Consider the following 18,200-nt stretch of genomic DNA (forward strand, 5'->3'; position numbering starts at 1 on the left):
TTGCCAGTACTGGAGTTCAAATTTTGTCTGCGTGGAATTGGTGTTTGGTTCCCAACTGTATTGGACTTTGGAGGACAGGAACTGTGTACAATCACATACTGTCACCTAAGATGCCATTTATAAATAAAGTAGATACTCAGTAGATTTGAACTTGAAGAATGATAAATATTAGCTATGGGAGAGTTGTAGAGTTCTTTAGAGTTCATCTAATGCTACACTTTTATGTTTATGGCTAAAGAAGCAGACGCCGAATTAAAGGACCTTATATAACATCGCTCTGGAGGGGGCAGAGTTGGGAACAGGGACCCAAGTATTTTGGCCTGTCCAGTGCTCTTCCTAACGTACTATGGTGATGAACTTGGTTACAGGATTCCATACCCACTACTGAGCTACAGGTTAGCTCAGTTTAATCGGGTACAATCTGTCATACTGATTGGTGGCATTTAATGGACCATACACCAATTATATGTTGTGCAGGTGTGTGATTTTTTTCTTTTTTCATTTTATGAGGGAGGTCCCAAGGTAAATTTTAGAAGAATTTTACACATGTATTGGAAAAATATGGCCAACTGTGCAACCAAAGTTCTTTTATCGTGTTTCCCCAAAAATAAGACCTAGCCGGACAGTCAGCTCTAATGCGTCTTTTGGAGCAAAAATTAATAGATTAATAAATTATTTTACTATAAGACCAGGTCTTCTATTAATTTTTGCTCCAAAAGACGCATTAGAGCTGATTGTCCGGCTAGGTCTTATTTTCGGAGAAATACAGTAGTAACAACTCTTGACCTGCCCCTGTTATTACGGGTAACTTTACATAGAGACAAGCCCACACTTTACATGACAAATGTAGAGAATGATTTGTCAATAGCATGTTCAGTGGTTTAGGAATCAGAGGGATCCAAGAAGCATTTTCCTAGTTGTTCCACATTAGAATATTAAATATATCACCTAGTGGAAGTTGCTTTTTAATTGGATTAATAATGACCGTGGGTTGAAATGACACTCAGTACCCTAACCGGGTAGGGAAGAGAGGGGAAATGCCTTATGTTTCTGTATATATATTTCAAAGTTTGCAAAGTTGATTTTTAGGAATTGGCAATTTGAAAGAACTGCTATTTTGTGTGAAAGTCAGAAATCTTACCTATGCTTATTCAGGCATTTTCCCATAATGTAAAACTCAGTGAAGGTATCTATAGAAAGAATTTTAAGAAAATCTACAAAGTGTATTGTACTCTGAAGAGAGGGAAGGTATTCAAAATTTAATTTGTGTGGCTCACTTCCCTATATGGTATGTTTTTTTTAAAACAGGATAATAACTCTTGAAAGGAACAGACTGGCTTAGAGTTATTCAAAGTGCATAGCAAGTTGCCTTGAATTTCCCTGCCACTTCAGTATTTTTCCTTTCCCTCAAATCCTTTTGAAAGTTTTGTATAGATAGCCTTATGCATTTATTATGGCATATTATTAGTTTCACCTATTTCTAGTAAATAGGTGAATACCACAAAATTATATTATGGTTACCTTTGACCATCATTTGTATTAATATTTTCAAGTAGCACAATTCTGTTGTATTTGAACATTAGTTATCTTTATTAATTCAGTTTGGCTAGCATATCTAAAGTACATAAAAAATTGTGGTGTGGAGCAATTATATTCTATATCGTGTTAATTATAGCCAAGTCTATAGTTTAGAGAAAGTTGTAGTACATAATTTATTGTGGTTTTTAACTTAGAAATTGACATAGTGGAAATTATTAACCTAGGATTTTGTTCTTATTTGTAAAAACGAGAATTGCTGGGGTGCCCTTTATTATAACTTTGTCACCCTGCCTTTAGTCTTCTGTTAAAATTTCATGTGTGATACCACAGTTATATCTTAATTTAAACTTATTTGAATATGTTGTACTTTAGTGGACTTCTGAAAAAAAGCTTGATACAGAAAAAAATGTTCAGACCTATTCTCAAATGTTACACAGATTTTTGAGAGTTCATATCATGTTAATTGGTAGAAAGCATACCAAACTTATAGAAGACTTGAATTGCAAGTAGTCATTCTTGTTACTTGTCACTAACTTGTTCTGGTAACTGGGGGGGAAATAATGTCGACATTACTGGTTGGTCACAGTTTTCCTGGGTTCAAAATTGTAGACGCAATAGCTACTGCATAGGTGTGTTTCTAGAGTCAAATGGGGTTATATGTGTGACAGTACTTGGATAACAAAGGTTTGGGAAAGATTTTTAAATACTTTGTTTTGTTTGCCTCCCTGTATATGTAATATAGTCCTTGTCACAGAGTACACAATCAATACATATTTATTAATTGAATATATATTATATATAATTATTTTCTTGAGTGATATTTTTAGAAAATGTTTGAAGTTTAATTTTTGCTTCAAATTGAATGATTAGTTGCCACAAGTAAACAAGTATCTTTAAAATAAAATAAGTATCGTTAAGAAAATATGCCATTCTTTTTTTTTCTCCCCATAATGGATAATTTTGGGAAGTTTTGAGGCTCGATATGTTTAGAAATTGAAACTTGAGCATCTCAACAAAAAATGTCAAAAAATGTCTAGACCAAAAGGATAATTTTAACGTGTGTTAGTCCTTATAAGTAATGGAGGTCTATAGGAAACATACTTCAATGAGTAGGGAAGAATATTATAATTTGAATTATTTATATGTAGGTGCTTCCATAATGTTCAAGTTCAGGATTGTTTTTAAGATGGCTTAATCCCATTCTCACCGTTGACTTAGAATATTAGTTTGCTTAGTCTGTTCTTTATTAGTTATCTAAAGCTGCATCTTCATTCCTTGATTTATCCACTCATTCATCTATTCCAGATTTGTTGAGCATCTCTTATGTGTCAGGCACTGCTCTACTAAATAATAAAGTTACTGAATGAGGTAAAAGATGGGAGAATGTTTTGTAAATTGTACAACGATGCAATTCAGATGCAATTACTATTATCATCAAATTCTCAAATAGTTCTGAACAAAAGTGCCTTTAGTGTAACTGCTTTGTGTAAATTCTACATTGAATGTGCCAAGAATTTTGCGTGAAATTTTTTATAAGAATGGGAAAAATGAGATTACCTAGCAATGAAAATTTTAATGCAATAGGCTTAAAAGAAAAATAAACGAAATTTTGTCTGTTATACCTCATTGGGAAGAACACATTTCGAGAGAATTTAGGACTGTGAGGCGGAGGTGAGGTTCACTCTCCTTTAGGAAACGGATCACATCCTGAAAGGCCAGTTCATCATTTTGCAGATTAGTGTTTCTTGTAACATGGGACACTGAGTGGCAGAGTGGAGATGATTTGGTGCAAGAGTGTTGCCACTGTAGGAACATGAAATCAAGGAATGTCGTTTACTGCTTACAAGTCGATAGCATTGTTTTTATACACAAAAGACAGCATTTATTTCTAGTGTATTGATCATAATTGTACCATAGTATACATGGTACTAGAATGTCTTTTAAGTTATGTTCAAAGAACGTGTCATTTTAGTGAGTAGAGACTCGAGCAGTTTTTAAAGCTGAAAATTATGACTATGGGTAGAATTTGTTAACATCTTAAGATGCAACTGAATAAAACCATCTCTATAATGTGTGTGTTCACTGGCCTTGATGAAGATGATAAATTTTGTCCTCTTGATCTAACATATATTTTAGCAGTTTCATCCAAATATAGAAGCACTGATAAACATTTTTTATCTAAAATACTAGTTTTTTGAAACAGTTTCATTATGAAACAAAATTCATTATGTTGGGTTGATCTGGATATTTCAGCGTATTTTTTATACTGAAGAGGCAGTGCCTGGTTCTCTCCTAAAGTAACTGTGTGATCTTGTGGAAGTCACTTCATTGTCTTGCCTCTTTTCTCAACTGTAAATTGACGTTCTCGTCCCGCTAAGTTTCTTCTAATAAAAAAATGTCCACTTAAAAAAATAGATCAATTTTCATGGTTTTGGTGTTTTAGCATTTTTAGTAAGAGTATTGTAACACACATTATTTGAATAGGAAAGCATATATTTTAAATACGTTTATTGGGTATGTATTATCTTTTGGTGTTACTAAGGGTTGATCCCTGATATTTTTCTTCCACTTACAATTCCAAGAATATTGATATGAATTTTCTTTGACCCAACTTATATAATTTTATAGGCTTTGATAGCTATGAGGCCCTTTGCTACAGTACTACCAAAGAGAAGGTCTGCAGTGCAGCTCTTTTGAAGATACCATTTTGTGATAGTGTACCCAATATTTAATTTCCTTGTAATGATTTACGTAGTGTAAAGAGTTAACCCCTTTCATTATCTAGCTCTATATGTATTATGTAGCCAGTGGACCATGTTGAATTCTTTAGGAAGTTACATAAATTAAATTAAAATGATCTTTGGATTCTTTAGTGAGGGTATTTTTTGTTTGTTTGTTTGTTTTGCCTGTTTTCAGTGGTAAATTGGGACTTGTCTTGTGGCCATGTGGCCATATCCTGTGGCCATTTCCCAAAGTGTGTTTCTCTTGATATCAATACATGTTACTAAAAAAAAAAGAGCCCTCTGTGTTCAAATACATTTAGGATATGCTGAGATAAAGTTATAAGCATTTTGTATCTTTAATATGTTAATAGTGATGTTTCAAGAGAAAGACGTGGTTTGTAGAATTTCCCAAACTTACCTGACCAAAGAATTGGTTTTCCTTTTTCATCTTTCTTTTTCTTATTTTTCCATAATTTCTCTTAATAGTCTGTCCAGAAGATTTTGGGGAAATACACCCAGGTTCTGGTATGCCTTTTGACTCCACAGTAGGAGATCCTGCCGATTTTGAGGACAGGCTTGACCCTCCCGTAGGTGCTGCCCTGGGCCCTGTGGCACATGATGGGGGTGGGGTGGCCTTCCCTCAGCCACACCAGCTTTGTAGACTTGCTTAAGAAATTGTTGATTCCTGACTGCTAAATGATGAGGTTCTACATTTAATTTGCACTGTAAAAAGAACTGTAATTCAGTTCAGTAGTGAAGGAGTCCAACCTTGAAGTTACTGTTAGTTAGGCATTATTTATCAAAACCCAATTTAAGAAAAATAGTATAGTTACATAATCCATCTATCCATTTTGCTTGTTAGCTAAAATTTATGCCTGTGTTCCTGGACCACGTTTTTTTGGTCCCTCTCTGTGGAAATGCTTTAACTCAATGTTATCTTGGTGTTTTCCTTTTTAGGTTGAGAGGGACAATAAGAAATTGCTCTGTAAAACTCATTGCTATGTATATGTGAGGATATTTTTGAGGACTTTGGTTTTTACACTATAGGGTAGCTTGTAAAGACCTATGGGATAAATTTCAGATTTTTGTCCCAGGAAGAAGTATATTCCTTCTGAGCAACTTCTTTTTTTCTTTTTAAAAATACTTACGACTACTGTAAATATTGGAACTATTTGTGTTTCCTTATTTACATTGCTTTCTGAAAGCTTTGTGCCAAATTTGTGGCCCAATCTTCCACAAATATGTAGACATTTACTCTGGCTTCTTTTTGTCTTTATTTAAGGTAATACAATTTTGGAGTTGAGAATGCAGGCACTGGAGTCAGACAGCCTGGATTCAGGTCTTGGCTCCATCATTCATTAGCTGTGTTAGAATTGGGCATGCTGCTTAATCTCTGCAAACCTCAGTTTCTCCATCTGTGAAATGGAGTTAATAGTACCCTCAGAGGGTTTTAGTGAAGATTACCTGAGAATAATAGATGGAAGAACGTGTAAGAGTTCTTGACATATCTCTTTTCCACTTTCATCTCTCCGCTGTTTCATATTCCCTTTGTCTACTTTAAAAATATTTGATTTTACATTATTTATAATATTTTACTTGTAATCAACTAAAATATTTCTTGAAACAAAGCAGAATAAGCATAAATACATGGTGGTTTTCTTAGCACATAGTATTTTACAGAAAATACAGCAATGAAAAACAAACATTCACAATTGCTTTCCCATAACTATTTCTAAATTTACAGAAATTTTGAAACTAGACATACATGAAGATTTACTTTTAGTCCACTTAACTTTCATTCTCTTCCCTTTTCAGCTCAAACATACGTCACCAAACAAATTTTCTGTGTTATTTGTGTAGGTGTGACAGTGGTTTTCTTAAGACAGTTTTTTGTTACACCCTCTTAGGTTAAAAGTTTCACTATGGTTTGAAATCTGTCACAAGACCAGGGAAGTGCATTCATTATAGAACTATTTAATAAATAAGTTCCCCAGTTTGAAGAGCTAGACTTTTATGTGAGTTCAGGCCAGCTGAAGACATTTACAAAGAATTAGTTGTTTGTTATTGCTATGTGAGTTGCAAGAATGGAAAAAAAAGAAATTCTTTCTTCAATACTTCCTTCCAGGCTGAGTCATCACTAGAGAGTGGGAAGGGCAGCAGCAGCAGAGAATCCAAACCCCAAAGCTGATATCACAAAGTACCATTTCTCCAAGTTGGGGGCTAGAGGGGAGCCATCATGAGCGATGTTACCATTGTGAAAGAAGGTTGGGTTCAGAAGAGGGGTAAGTGTTCAACAAAACCAAAAATCATATGGTTGGTAAGTGTGCTACCAGTTAGTGGTGTCCTGGAAGTTGATATTTTTTCTGATGCTATTAACAAAGTAAACTATGTCCAGTAAGAAAGAAATGATAATGTAGCACGTGTGTTAGAAATTTGCTTGTTATTTAGGATTTCTTTATAATTCTTGATTTCGATAATTTATAATCATCCAGTATGTTGTGTGCATGCATGTTACAGAAAATTTGTGTTGTATTTTTCCTGTATTGTCTATAGACCCTATAATCCAGAGAGGTATCTTTAGAATGATTTAATATCTAGAAAAGTGTCTAACTTGTATGTATTTAAAGACATGTAAGCATAAATAAAATTATTCAATTATGTTAAGCCAATTTGGGTGGTGGCAGGGGAAGGGCTTAAAAGAGTAAAGGGGAACGGGTTCACCCACTAGCTCATGGATTCAGCAGTCTCATGAATTAGGTAAGTAAAGTCCTGAAGCAGAAGACCAAGTGAGGAAAGGGTTTCTTTGTGTGTTTAAGTTTATGTCTTTATTTTTTATGATCTACTTTTAGTATTTCTTGTTCACTCCTACTTTAGATAAATAATTCATGTACATTACTGTACTTCTGTAATATCACAGGAAGAACTCTTCAGTGTAAAACTTAGTTTATCCTCTGTGAGATCACCTGCTAATGTGGTCAATGTGTTTATTAGAAATCTAGAGTTTAGACTAGTTGCCAGGCAACTACTGTGTATCCACATGGCCATGTTGAGTAGGATGAGGGCTGTTCCATTATAGAAACTTAAATTTGAAGTTACTGTATATCTGTTTTCTGGTTAAAAGTTAACTCTTACATGGTGATTTTAATATTCTTTTAAGGTCTGTGCATACCTATACTGAAAAGCTGTTGACGGTAGTTAAATGTGATTATGTATTGTCGAGTTTTTAAAAAATCAGTCTTAATTGAGTTGTAATTTACATATAATAAAATTCACCAATTTTAAGTGTACACTTTGATGAATTTTGCTATATTTATACAGTCGTGTAACAAACACTATGATTATAACATAGAACATTCTGTCACCCAAAAACTGTCCCTCGTTCCCCGATGCAGTCAGTCTTCTTCCATCAATCCTAGTAACCACTAATCTATTGTTGCTATAATTTTGCTTTTCTAGAATTTCATATAAGTAGAAGCATATAATACGTAGTCCTTTATGTCTGATTACTTTCACATAGCATCATACTTTTAAGATTCATCAATGTTGTGCATATCATTAGTTTCTTTTTATTGTTGAGTAGTAGTCCCGCTGTCTGGACATAATGACAGTTTATCGGTTTACCAGTTGACACACGTTTGGGTTGTTTCTAGTTTTTGACTATTATGAATAAAGATGCTGTGAACATTTACATGCATGTCTCTTGTGTGATGTGTCTTCATTTTTGGCGGGCAATAACCTAGGAATAAGATTGCTGGGTCATATGGTAAGTGTATGTTTAACTTTGTAAAAATTGCCAAACTGTTTTCCAAACCGGCCAACTATTTGTATTGATTTCTTTTATATTATTCTAATATTATAAATTTGGAAAGCATTTTCAGATTTCAGTGCTCTATGAGGTATTTTTTTATTTTTTAACTTGTCTATTGTACTATTTTTCTTGTTTTTTTTTTGGGGGGGCTGGCAAGTCACTTAAACCTCTTAGAGTTTTACTTGAATAATCTCTAAAATCAGTTCTCACAAGATCATTGTGAGGATTAAATAAGATAATAGATATGGATATGTTTTGACAATTTTAACACAAATATAAGCTGTTGCTAACATCACATTTTATCAAGGGTTTAGGGAGATTCTTGAGTCTATTTAATTAATTGTGTCTCCTCTGAAATACCGTAGTAGAAGGTTGGTATAGTATCTGGGATATAGAAAAAGGAAAAAGTCAAAAAGAATTTCTCAAAATGTTTTTCCTGCAGTGGTTAGGGGAAGAGGATTCTTTGTGTGTGTGTGTGTGTGTGTGTGTGTGTGTGTGTGTGTGTGTGTTCAGGAAGTAATAGTCTTATAAACATAAGAATTTGAATAGTACACAAAGGTATAAAATGAAAAGTAAAAATCCACCTTCTACCTCTTCCAACTAGTTTTTCTCCTCAGAGGTAACTGTTTTAGACCTTTTCTATTTTTAATTTTTCTGCTGATTATTCGTTTTATATGTAATATGCTAACTTTTATTTTTGACTAATTTTACGTAATCTAGTATGTCCCCATTGTGAAAAATGAAGAATTTAACTTTTAATACCTATTATCTTCATTTTTCCTTTTTTTTTTTGGCCTTTATGGTTAAACATCTAGCTCTCATACAATTAATTCTATAAATTATTTAGACATTATCTTGCCACTTTATAAGCTGAGAAAAATTAGTACCCTTAACAATGTTTCCCTTGAATTTCTCAGATTCCTTGCCCAATTTATGTCAACTGTAACATTTATTTTATATTGTCAAGGTTTAATGGTTATACTTGTTGATTCCAAAAAGCAGTAATATTATGCTTCTGTAAATAATATTAACTACTAAACAAAGTAGTATGATGAGTTGATGGGATCCATGGAGAACAAATGGAGTTTTTTATACACGGTTGACTTTCAAGATCATGTCATACGGTAGTTTGGCTTCTAGTTTGGGCTACAACTGTTTTTCCTGGGTTTTCTAATTGCCACATTTTCTCCCTATTGGTAGAAGAGTACATGCCTTCATCCTGTAAAGCTGGTTATCCAGCTTTTTTTTTTTTTTTTTATCCAGCTTTTTAATCGTACTATTTGTTTAAGTTCTATTATGAACTGATTTTTTTCTGGATATGATGCTCAGCTAATAACTATGTTATTTGCATTCTTGGACAAGTTCTGTGCTCTCTTAGATGTCATGTCTCTTTTTGGTTTGGATTTATTTCACAATTTGCTACAGTGCTTCCTGAAGTAATTTTTTCAGAAAGCATGTGTATGGGTCCTTGTCAACAGTGTTTGAAAACTTTTTCACTTTCACACCTAGTACATACGTTGGCAAGGTACAGAATTTAGGTTTAAAGTCACTTTTCTCCAGAGTTTTCAAGGTTGTATTCCATTATGTTTTAGTAACCAGTTTTACTGATAAGAGGTTTGGTGCTAATAGGAATAATTTCTTTGTAGGTAACCTGTTTCGGTTCTCTGGAAGCTTTTTGTGTTGATACCTCTTTACCCTTGGAATTACAGCATGTAAGGAGGATGAGTAATAGTCCATTCTAATTCATCCTGTAAAGCATTTGGTGGTGGACCCTTTGAAAATGTAGACTTTCATGTCTTTTTTCAGTTCTGGGAAATCTTCTGTATTTCTTTTATTATTTGTTCCCTCTGTGGTCTCTATTCTTTTAAGGTTGTTTTTTTTTTTTTAATTTCCCCTAGAGCTTCAATATCAATGCACTGTTTTAAAATTTTTCCTTCATTATTTATGTCTTTTTCCCTCTCTTTGTTCCTTGACTTTTTCTTCTAGCCCTTTATTGATTATTTATTTCAGCTATTATTTTATATTCCTGGAAATTCATTGTAGTCTATAACTACCTGCACTTATTTTACATATATAATATAATCTTAATTTTAGGATACTAAATAGGTTTTATTTTTAATTTTTTTCTCCTCTTGGAATAATTCTTTCACTTTATTTATTTTGATTCTTTTTGGTGGTGTTAGTTTTCTTCATGTAGCTGGTGATCCCTGTTTGTCTGGGTATATTTGTGAATGAAAGACTGGGGTTACTGGTAATGTCCTCTGTCTATTTTTACAATTTATGTATTTTTTCTATAGTTATGACAAGTTAGAGTCACTGAATGAGGATTTGTGATAGTAGTGTTTAAATTTAACTGTACTCTTGAAAGCATTAGTTGAAATATTAGGGGAAACCAAATTGGGCATTATTTTTCCTGCAGCATTCTTAATTTATTCCTTTAAAGAGATTCGGTATTATTTTAATAATAATTTTGTGTTTTAGTGAAGTAAATTTCATTATATAATCTCTTGGTGTTTGGCTATATTTTGGTTTGAAGAATTTATTCTAAAAGAGCATTATTAATATTTGCTATCTGTTTACCCTGGGCAGATTGTTATTACCTGAACTTTGGTGTACTCATTTAAGAATAAACATGGTAATATCTTCTGTCTTTACCTCACTGTGGTTTAATATTACAAGATAATGTGTGTAGAGGAGTGTTTTAAAACATTAATAAAAGGTACTGATATAAAAAAGTTATAGCCCTTACTTTGAATATCAGTCCTTTTTCTCAGACCTGTTTTTATGAATCAGTGCTTGTTAGTTTCTATTCAGATATAATCTCACTTTATTTGTACTTCTAATGTAGATAAGTTGTTCTTCAGTAAATATCTTCCAGAACAAGGGGGGAAAAAGACTTAAAAGTAATTATTGACATTGTGTAGCATCAATGCTTTCCTAACTTTGTTATTAGTGGCATATCAGTAGTGAAGCCTTTTTTCTGTACTTTTCTGGAGCAGTTGCAGAATGGTGAGTATTAATTGAGATAACATGTTCACATAGTGTTGTTGATGTTAGAAATGACAATAAAAGAAACATAAAGTATTGTCTACGTTTTCCTCCTTTATGGCCCTGGTGGAGCACCTCACAATTTGGCTGCACTTTAGCGTAGGAGACATCTGCGTATACAGTGAACACTTGTCAAATTATCTCCTTTGAAGACCAGCCTGAAGGTACATTTCAGGGGGACTCAAGATCTCTAAACTAGATGTCAGAAGTTTTGCTTTCTTAGTTTGTTCCATTACAGCAAGTGGCAGTATTTGCTCTGAAGAAACTTACTGTGTTAAATAAAGGGGAAATTTAACCATCTTAAAAGATTTAAATTGCAGAATTAAGTAGATTAATATAATATAATCTACTTAATATGATAGTAATATAATCCAGGGCTTATTGTAACGTATAAAATTTTGTTTGCTTAATAGTACTGTTTCTTGAAAACCTAAATATGCAGTGGAGAGCCAGTTCCTTGATAAGTTAAAATCTGTAATGTTTTTCTAGTCAGTTCATAATCTTAAACTGTTTGGAAATTGGTACAGATTGAAAGGTGGTTTTACCATGGAAAACATTTTGATTGATGAAAGTGCTGTATGTGTATGTGTTAATTTCTTATACTTTTTTCACATGGTTATCTAACAAATTGAACTTTGATGTGTGTGTTGTGTATGTAACCAGTTTGTGCTTTCAAAGAACTTTTTCCCTTAGTTTGCCTTGTATTTACAGTTTCCATTTCAGGTATATTGTAAATGTGTCCTTTGAATTATACATTTGTCTTATATTCTGCATAGTAATTTGTTTAGATGAACTAGAACGTTAGTATTTATCAATTCCAAGCTAAAACTTTATGAATCTCTGAGTTTTCTCACAAAATAGCTTAATCCCACTATGCAAAATACACTTAATAACATAAAGATTGTAAACTGGGTTATGTTTTAATGTGTGATTGTTGTGATGTAGTCAAAATGCACAGTTTTTTGGGTGCTCATCTAAGTCCAAGGGCCTTTGCTTCTCCTGTACATTGTATGTACTTGTGTACCTTTTGTTCATGTTTTATTCACGAAGTGACTTTTGAAACAAATTATGAAGTGATTAAGGAAAAAGAAAATGACCGTATGATTTCCTGTTTACTACTCAGCAGCAAGCATTTTCCATAGAGAGTAAAGAGCCGTGGTAGTAACTGTATGAACCACGTGCCTAGAGAAACTCACTTTGACTCTTGACCTTTTATAAATGGAGAAGAAACATGGAAAAATTAGAGTTGTTGGTAATGGCATTAAAAGTCTGAGATTTCATGTATTTACAATACTGTGAAATTTGTTTCTCTTATAGTTTTAATATATTTGTTTTGAAAATTTTAATCAAATGCAAAGACCCATCAAGTGATGAGCTTCTACATGAATTCTAGAGTTAAAGAATTGTAAAGTTGCTGTTACACACATACACACACATCCCCTTCCCAACTAACAGTTGAGTTTTGTATATTGCTTTGTATCCTGCGGTTTTGTTCAATTCTTATTAATGTTACTTACTTTTAAGATTTTCTGTGTAAACGATCAAGTCCTTTGCATAGAGCCTCAGTTCTGCTTCTTTCCAATCTTCATGGCTACAATTAATTTTTCTGGTTTTATTTCATTGGTTAGAACCTGTAGTACAACGTTGAGTACAATTGTGAGACTGGACGTTTTGCCTAGTTTCTCTTATTGGGAAAGCATTTATTTTACCACTAAGTATCATATTAGCTGTAGGTTTTCCATTGCTGCCCTTTACTGGGTTGATAAAGTTCCTTCTATTCCTAGTTTGCTGAGAGTTTTTTTCTTTTCTTTTTTAATTGTGAGTGAGTGTTCAACATTTTCAAAAGATTTTCCCTCACCTATTGAAATGACCATTTGCTTCCCCCCCCCATTCGGTTAATATGTTAATATGGTATATAATGTAGCATACAACTTTCATTACTGGAATAAAGCCCATTTGGGCATGATGTATCTTTAATATATTACCAGTTTTGATTTACTAAGTTTGTTAAGGACCCTTTTTTTTTGCACTTACGAGAATATTAATCTATAATTTTCATTGCAGGTTTTGATATAATGGTTATGCTGGACTCACAAAATGGGTTGGGAAGTAGTCCCTCAATTTTTGAAGGAATTTGCATAAGATGGGTTTTATTTCTTTTGTAAATGTTTGATAAAATGCATCAGTGAAGCCATCTGGGTTGGAGATGTATTTGAGATTTTTTTTATAATAAATTCAATTTCTTTAATAGATACAGGGCTTTTCAGATTTTCTATTTTATCTTGTGTTGGTTTAGATAAATTGTGGTTTTTAAGTAATTTGTCCAATTCATCACAGTTGTTGATTTATTAACCATAAAGTTGTTCTTAATATTCCCTTATCCTATTAGTGTCTGCAGAGTCTGTAATGATAATCCCTTTATTAAATTCTGATTTTGGTAAATTGTGTTCTCTTTGATCAGTCATGCTAGGGGTTTATACATTTTATTAATCTTTTCAAAGAGTCAACTTTTTGCTTTGTTAATTTTCTTTGTCCTTTGTTTTCTATTTTATTGCTTTTACTCATTATTATTTTAATTTGCTTGACTTTTTCTGGCTTAAGATAAAATATTGCATCATTGATTTTAAATGATTTTTTTAAATATAGCATTTAAAGCTATGGGTTTATCTTCCATGCTTAACTGTATCCCACAAGTTTTGATAATATTGTATGTTCATTATCTTTTAAATTTTTTATTAGTTCAGGTGTACAAAGCAATATAATAGTCAGACATGTACACCCCTCACAAAGTGATAACCTCCCTCCCCCGCCATTATCATTTAGGTAAATGTTTTCTAACTTCCATTGTGATTTCTTTGAACAGTGGGATATTTAGAAGAGTGTTATTTAATTTCAAAATGTATAGGGGTTTTTAAATATCTTAGTGTTATGATTTCTATCTTATATTTGATTGTAATTACAGAAGGTGTACTCTGTAACAAATTTCAGAAATCTGAATTTTTTTTTTTTTTTTTTATGGTCCACCATATGTTCTATCTTGATTTTTTGCTGTTGTAGGTGTAGTGTTTTATAAAAGTCTGGTTAAGATGGTTGATAGTGAGTCATATTGTCTGTATATTTACTGATTTTTTTTCTATCGATTATGACGGGTAAAATCTCTAACTACGATTGTGAATTTGTTTCTTTATTCTGCCTGTTTTGCTTTATATAGTTTGAAGCTCTGTTATTAGATGCGTCCACATTTATGATTATTACATCTTCTTGATGTATTATGTCTTTTATTTTATGAAATGTCCGTCTTTATCTTTTATTTTGAAATTCAGTGTGTCTGATATTAATATAACCACTCCAGATTTTTTAGATTAATGTTTGCAGCTTAGATCTTTTTAAAATACCCTTTTACATTTAGCCCCTCTGTGTTTTATATTTAAGCTGCTACTTTTGTAGACAACATATGTTTGGGGCTGATTTTTAAAAAAAATTCATGTGACAGTTTTTACTTTTTAATTGGATATGTTTAGATCATTCATATTTATTAATGGAATTATTGACATGGCTGGGTTTCCTATTTGTACCATGTGTTTTTTGTTCCTTTTTATATTCTTGCATTTTTTCTTTTGATTTCATATTTTTTTACTATTCCATTTTATTTCTTCTATTGTCTTATTAGTTATGTCTCTTATTTAAACATTAAAAAAATCTATAGTTAACGTTGTTGTTGATATGGTTGAATTTAGGTCTACTGTTTACTTATTTTCTATTTGTTTTATTAAAAAATTCCTCTTCATATTTTTTTGCCAGAAAAAATTATTTTAGTATTGCATTTAAGTTTCTCTGTTGGTATGCTTTCTCAGTGGGGGTTATTGCTCCCATGGAACTATAATTGGCTTTTGGTGGAGGTTGTGAAAAACATATCTTACTGTTTTTGCATCTCCAATAGGGTGCATTATGTAAACAAATATACAATATGTCTGAGTATTCAAATTTTATGGGATAGGCTAGAGTTATTAGGAAAAAAAGGAAAAAGGGCTTGTTAGGGGGCCATGTTTAGGGGGAAAAAACTTTGAGAAACACTGCTCTGTCTTTATTTTAGCTTGCATTACTTATTTAGTGGTTGTTGTAGGGCAGTGGTTTGCAACCAGGGTTACTTTAGTCCCCACGGGACATTTGGCAATGTCTGGTGATGTTTTTGATTGTCATGACGGGGGTGATGGTGCTACTGGCACCTAGTGGGTAGAGGCCAGGGATGCGCTGAACATTCTCCAGTGCACAGGACAGTCTCTCCAAGGAAAACAGTTTTCCACTCACTCCAAAATACCAGTAGTGCTGAGGTTGAGAAACCGTGCTTTTGGGATTACAATATGTATCCCTAATGTATCACATTCTATACTGGGTTAATGTTTTACCCCTTCATGTAAAATACAAGACCTTTGTAGTACTGTAGTATTACATTTCTTGAGTGCCTTGTTCTCATGTATATTTAGATATAAATATGTAATAAACCTCACGGTACAATGTTGTAATTTTTGCTTTGTCTTTTTATGTCTTTTAAAGAAGAGCAGGAAAAAAATCGCTTTTTTTTTATTCAGTTTTTTGATTTCTTCATTTCTTCCTATAGATTTGAGTTTTTGTCCGATATTATTTTCCCTCAGCCTGAAGAGCATTCTTTAGCATTTCTTTTAGAGCAGATCTGTTGGCTACCAGTACACTCATTTTTTGTTTGTCTTAAAACTTTTTCATGTCATCTTCATTTTTGAAGGATCATTTTTCATTGTATATGGAATTCTGATTTGATAGTTGTGTTTCATGTCTTAATTTAAAGATGTTATTTCGTTTTCTTTTGGTCTCCATTGTTTCTGATGAGAATAAGGTATTACTTTGTGTTGTTCCCTGTATATAACATGTCAGTTTTTCCTGGCTGCTTTCAAGATTTTTCTGTGAATGATTTTCAGCTGTTTGAATATGATGTACCTAGGTGTTGTTTTCTTTGTATTTATCCTGTTTTGGATTTACTGAACTTTTTTCTGATCTACAAATGGATGTTTTTCACTAAACTTGGGAAGTTGTTGGCCATTATTTCTAAAGAACATTTTCTATTCTGTTCTTTCCTCTGCTTCTGGGACTCTGGTTACACCTATGAAGACCACTTGATAATGTCTCCCACACAGGTCAGTTAGGCTCTATTTTTTCTTTCTTTTTTTTCCCCCCACAAACTTTTTATCTCAGTTCTTCAGACTGGATAATTTTTATTAAGTTTAAGTTCACTGACTCTTCAGCCATCTCTAGACTTTTAACTCATACAGTGAGTTTTTCCACTTGGTTATTCTTTAAATGGTCCTGTTTTTTCCTCTGTTGAAATTCTTTATCTCTTCATTTATTATGACCATAATTTTTAATTTCTTGAGTATTTTTATAATAGCTGCATTAAAGTAACTTGTCTGCTAATTCCAACATTAGGATTTTCTTGGACTTGGTTTCTGTTTACTATTTTCTTTGCCTATGATTACATTTTCTTTTCCACATGTCTGGTAATTTTCAGTTGTATACAGTTCATTGTGGTGATATACAGACTCTTGATCTGTTATTTCCTTACGAAAACTGTTGGTTATTGTTCTAACTGCTACTACTTACCTTGAGTCTACTTCATCTCCACACTTTCTTTCCCTTTTTGTGAAGAACAGCTGAAATCTGCTTTGCTGCTTTTCTCTGCTACTTTTTGCTTTCTTTTTTCAGGGTCTTTGGAGTCTTTCCTATGAATGCACGATTCAGGGGTTAGCCAGAATTTGGGCAGAGTTTATATGAAGGTTTTGGGGCTCCCCTCTGTGTCTCCCTTTTTTGTGTCTCACCTTTAAGCCATTTTGGCAGCTCCGAATTATACCATCTGACTCCTTAAACCAGCAAGACTATGATTTTCAACCTGAGTTTTACCTATCCTAATCTCAAGGAATGGGGGCGCCCCTCAAGCAAAAAAGCATATAAATGCAAATCTCACCCAATGCAGTTCAATTCTTTCAGCTTCCCTCCAGTTTCTGCTTGCTTTTGGTGCTTTCCATTGCCTTTAAATAGTTGTTTTATATTTTGTACAGAGTTAATAATTTTATGTATGGGAAAGTAAGTCTAATCCAAGTCACCCTACAACTACTGTAAGTGGAACTCCACTAGGTATATGTTTTAATGTATAGATGTAAAGTTTTGTTTGAGCTTTATAGTCACTTGGTGTTGTTATTTATCTAATGTAATTTCTCATAACAAGTTAGGAATAGAAATTTGATCGTTTATAGTTGAGGAAATTAATGTCACCTGGAAATATAGCTGAACCTGTTTTCTAAGTGAATTTATAGAATTTTAAGTTACAGGAGACTTTGGACGTCGTCTGTTCTTATCCCCATTTATTTTACAGCTGAGAAAACAGGTCTTTTTTTTTTTTTTTTTTTTTTTTGAGAGTTAGAGGCAGAGCCAGGACCAGTAGTGGGGATTCCTTATTTCCAGTTTTATCATACTTCATATTTTGTTTCTTTCTCAACACTCATGAATGTATCAAAGTTCTTTTTAAAAATAGTTTATTAGTATTGGTTAGGGAGGGCTTGGAGCTGTTGGACAGGAGGGCTAAATCCCTGAGAATGGAAAGGGGAGCATCTTCCGTCTACTGGAACCCTCACACCGAGTAGGATCATTCCCTGCTCTGTGTTCCAGCGGGAATGTAGGGAAGCTGTGCCCTTTGAACTAGTATTATTGCCCTTGGAGAAACCTCTCCATAGTTGCTATGTCCTTTGACATAGAGAAACTTTCTTTAATTATCTGTTGGCATTTTGTAGTCCATCACATTATCTATTGATATGATAATCACGCACCTACCACTGTATTTTCTTCTACACGTGCTTTTGCTTATGCCTGTTTTTCTACTGGACGTGTTTTCTTCCCTTTGTCTTTGTCAATGAAAATCTTGTATGTCTTTCAAGGCCAGATTCTAATATCACCTCCTCAATATTTTTTCAGATCACAGTCTCCAAGTTAGAATATTTCCTTAGAATGTTGTCTGGAATATTACTTCACTTTCATGCCTTTGCTTCCTTATGGCTTTA

General features: G+C 33.1%; 1 protein-coding gene across 5 annotated transcripts in view; it reads left to right on the top strand.

Moving 5' to 3' along the window:
- AKT3 (AKT serine/threonine kinase 3) overlaps positions 1 to 18,200 on the top strand; it is a 254,412-nt gene that overhangs the window by 4,003 nt on the left and 232,209 nt on the right. For all 5 annotated transcript variants that reach the window (XM_081039287.1, XM_081039285.1, XM_081039288.1 and 2 more), the window contains exon 2: positions 6,388 to 6,544. In XM_081039287.1, the coding sequence (XP_080895413.1) occupies positions 6,499 to 6,544 (46 nt within the window). In that variant the 5' untranslated portion in view covers positions 6,388 to 6,498. The remainder of the gene's footprint in view (positions 1 to 6,387; positions 6,545 to 18,200) is intronic.

This window comes from Rhinolophus hipposideros (assembly GCF_964194185.1).
Source record: "Rhinolophus hipposideros genome assembly, chromosome: 26".
NCBI classification, from domain to species: Eukaryota; Metazoa; Chordata; class Mammalia; order Chiroptera; family Rhinolophidae; genus Rhinolophus; species Rhinolophus hipposideros.